Genomic DNA, 2,235 nt, shown 5'->3' with positions numbered 1-2,235 from the left:
AAAGAAAAGAATATCATTATTGTTAAGCCTTTCCATGGAATAGCATACTCAAATTGTAAGAATCGGTAAAGATCGATTATGGTTATGGAGTAGCATTATAGAAAAGCTGAAGTTCAATAAAAGTTTTAATTGGTGAGATTGTGTTGAAATTCAACTTTGAGAAAAAATAAACATTAAATCGCCGGAAGCTTTTTCGAAAACGAAGCATATCTCACCGCATGGAGCCACTGGCTCTCAAGAAAGGATCGGAAGCGAACGGATAATAATAAAATAAATAATTTATTTGAATTTCCCCCGCAATACACGGGCGTTTGGAAAAAAGGTACATGCGACAAAAAAGGAGCACCCACGGTTTAGTGCTTTTGTTGGTGAGCTGGGGCCTGCTGGTAGGCCAAGTCGTGGGCGTCCACTGTGAGCCGACGGTTCAGTTCGTTCGAAAACGACTCGACAAAGCCATCGAGTGCCCGGGCCCAGCCAGAGCTGTACGTGTCGACATGGTGGTGTGGTTCGGGTGGGTGAGCCACCACCTCGTAGGTGACGTACTTCTTGTGCAGCAGCTTCTTGATGCCGAGTATGCTCGCAAGCACCAGGGCCAGCTTGGACACGAGCAGCGCTTTGCCGACGAGCAGTGCGATACCCTTCAGAACGAGTGCACCGATCAGCACCGCCTTCATGACGACGGCGGCCAGTATAGGCGCGTACTGCTTTAGGCGACCGCGGCCTTCCTCGAACAGGCGGCGCGTATCCAGCGAAACCCCCAGGTTCAGTTTGCCGCCCTCACCGGAAGCTACCACCACGTCGGTTGCCCTGGTTGCTCGCCACCGAAGGCTACGGCTGTGGATGAAGCGCCAGATTTTGTCCGCCACCATCACGCTCAGCTTGTGGTCGTCCGAGGTGGTCGCACGGCCCAGCACCGATATTTCCTCCGCGTCCGTGTCCGACAGCTGTTCGTCCGAGCTGGAAATGGCAAGAGGAAACCAACAGCCATTGTTAGTAGATTCTAATAGTACGACACAAAAAGTAGGAACTTCCACGCCAGTGGACACACAATGAGTCTACTACCATTGAAAGGCATAATGAAAGCCGTGTCAGAGCGAGAGGATATGCTGGACCCTGTCCACAAAACCTTTTGTGTTGGGTTCTACAGTGGAGGAACACTGTGCACGCTAGAAGCAACGGAAAGCTATGCAAAAAGGTCAAGAGTGTGAGTGATGCGGAAAGTTGATTGGGTTTGGCAACAATTGAACCATTTACTCATGTTTGCGAACTGCATTAATCCATTCCCTAAGGAACCCATTGTCATTCCCTCAGGATTCCCCCATTATACTAAATCGGATTGCATAAGTCAGCAACAGAAATGGAAACAGACCAAGTTAATTTTGTGTGAAAATGTTTGATTTGAGACCTCTCAATTTCATCAAGCCTTAGGGGATTATTAAAAGGTTCGATTGCCTTACGGGAAGAGATACATCTAGTTAGTGGAAGGCAAACAAAACGCCTTTGGCCTTTGATTCGACATAGGAGTCGTAGAGCTTAGTTTTTAATGCTGTCAATCATATGGCATCGCGTACATTCCACTTTGTACGACACGACTAATGGCAATTTGATTTGATTAGATTTGATGAATGGTTTTAAGGTTTATCGGTAATTTAACCAACTCTTACCGGGTTTTCATTAGCTCAAAGCTATCCCCGAGACTAATGCTGGACTTTTTTAGCATCCGGTTCATGTAGGTGACCAGCTTCAACATCACGCACGAGCTGTTGTCCTTCTGCGTGCACTTGCCGCCGAGCCGGCGGATGAAGCTGTCCTCGAGTGCTGCCTTGCTCAGGGTACCATGTTCGGGTTCCTGTTTAACGGCGAAACCAGAGGGATACAAGAACGAAATTAGAAAGAGGGCACACGTGCACTGCACCGTTCCGAAGATTAGCTCGCTCTCTCACCAAATGGTTGACCACACCGCCACTATCAACGGCTGGATTAGAATCGATAAGCCCTACCAGCACACACACTACCACCAGCCTTACAATGTACGTCATTTTCCTATCAGCAATGCACTTGAGGCGTCTTATAAGGGGCACAGCAACTATGACACAGTTTCTACGCTTCACACGGTGACACGGTTCAGAAATGCACTTTTCACTCTCAAACACGATCGTACACAGGTTCACTCGATCCCGGGCAACTGCAGCACATCTTGAACTTGGCAAAGACGCAACAAAACTGTGTCCCATG

At 48.1% G+C, this 2,235-nt stretch overlaps 1 protein-coding gene across 1 annotated transcript; it reads right to left on the bottom strand.

The window, feature by feature from the left end:
* Nucleotides 1-260: 260 nt before the first annotated feature.
* Nucleotides 261-2,235, bottom strand: LOC1273949 (uncharacterized). The gene is made up of 3 exons (XM_313003.5): nucleotides 1,944-2,235; nucleotides 1,665-1,849; nucleotides 261-957 (listed from the first exon to the last, which is right to left on the bottom strand). The coding sequence occupies exons 1-3, from the start codon at nucleotides 2,232-2,234 to the stop codon at nucleotides 354-356; spliced, it is 1,080 nt and encodes a 359-aa protein (XP_313003.5). The 5' UTR covers nucleotide 2,235; the 3' UTR covers nucleotides 261-353.

This window comes from Anopheles gambiae, chromosome 2 (assembly GCF_943734735.2).
Source record: "Anopheles gambiae chromosome 2, idAnoGambNW_F1_1, whole genome shotgun sequence".
Taxonomy (NCBI): Eukaryota; Metazoa; Arthropoda; class Insecta; order Diptera; family Culicidae; genus Anopheles; species Anopheles gambiae.
This window is presented reverse-complemented; position numbering and strand designations above follow the sequence as displayed.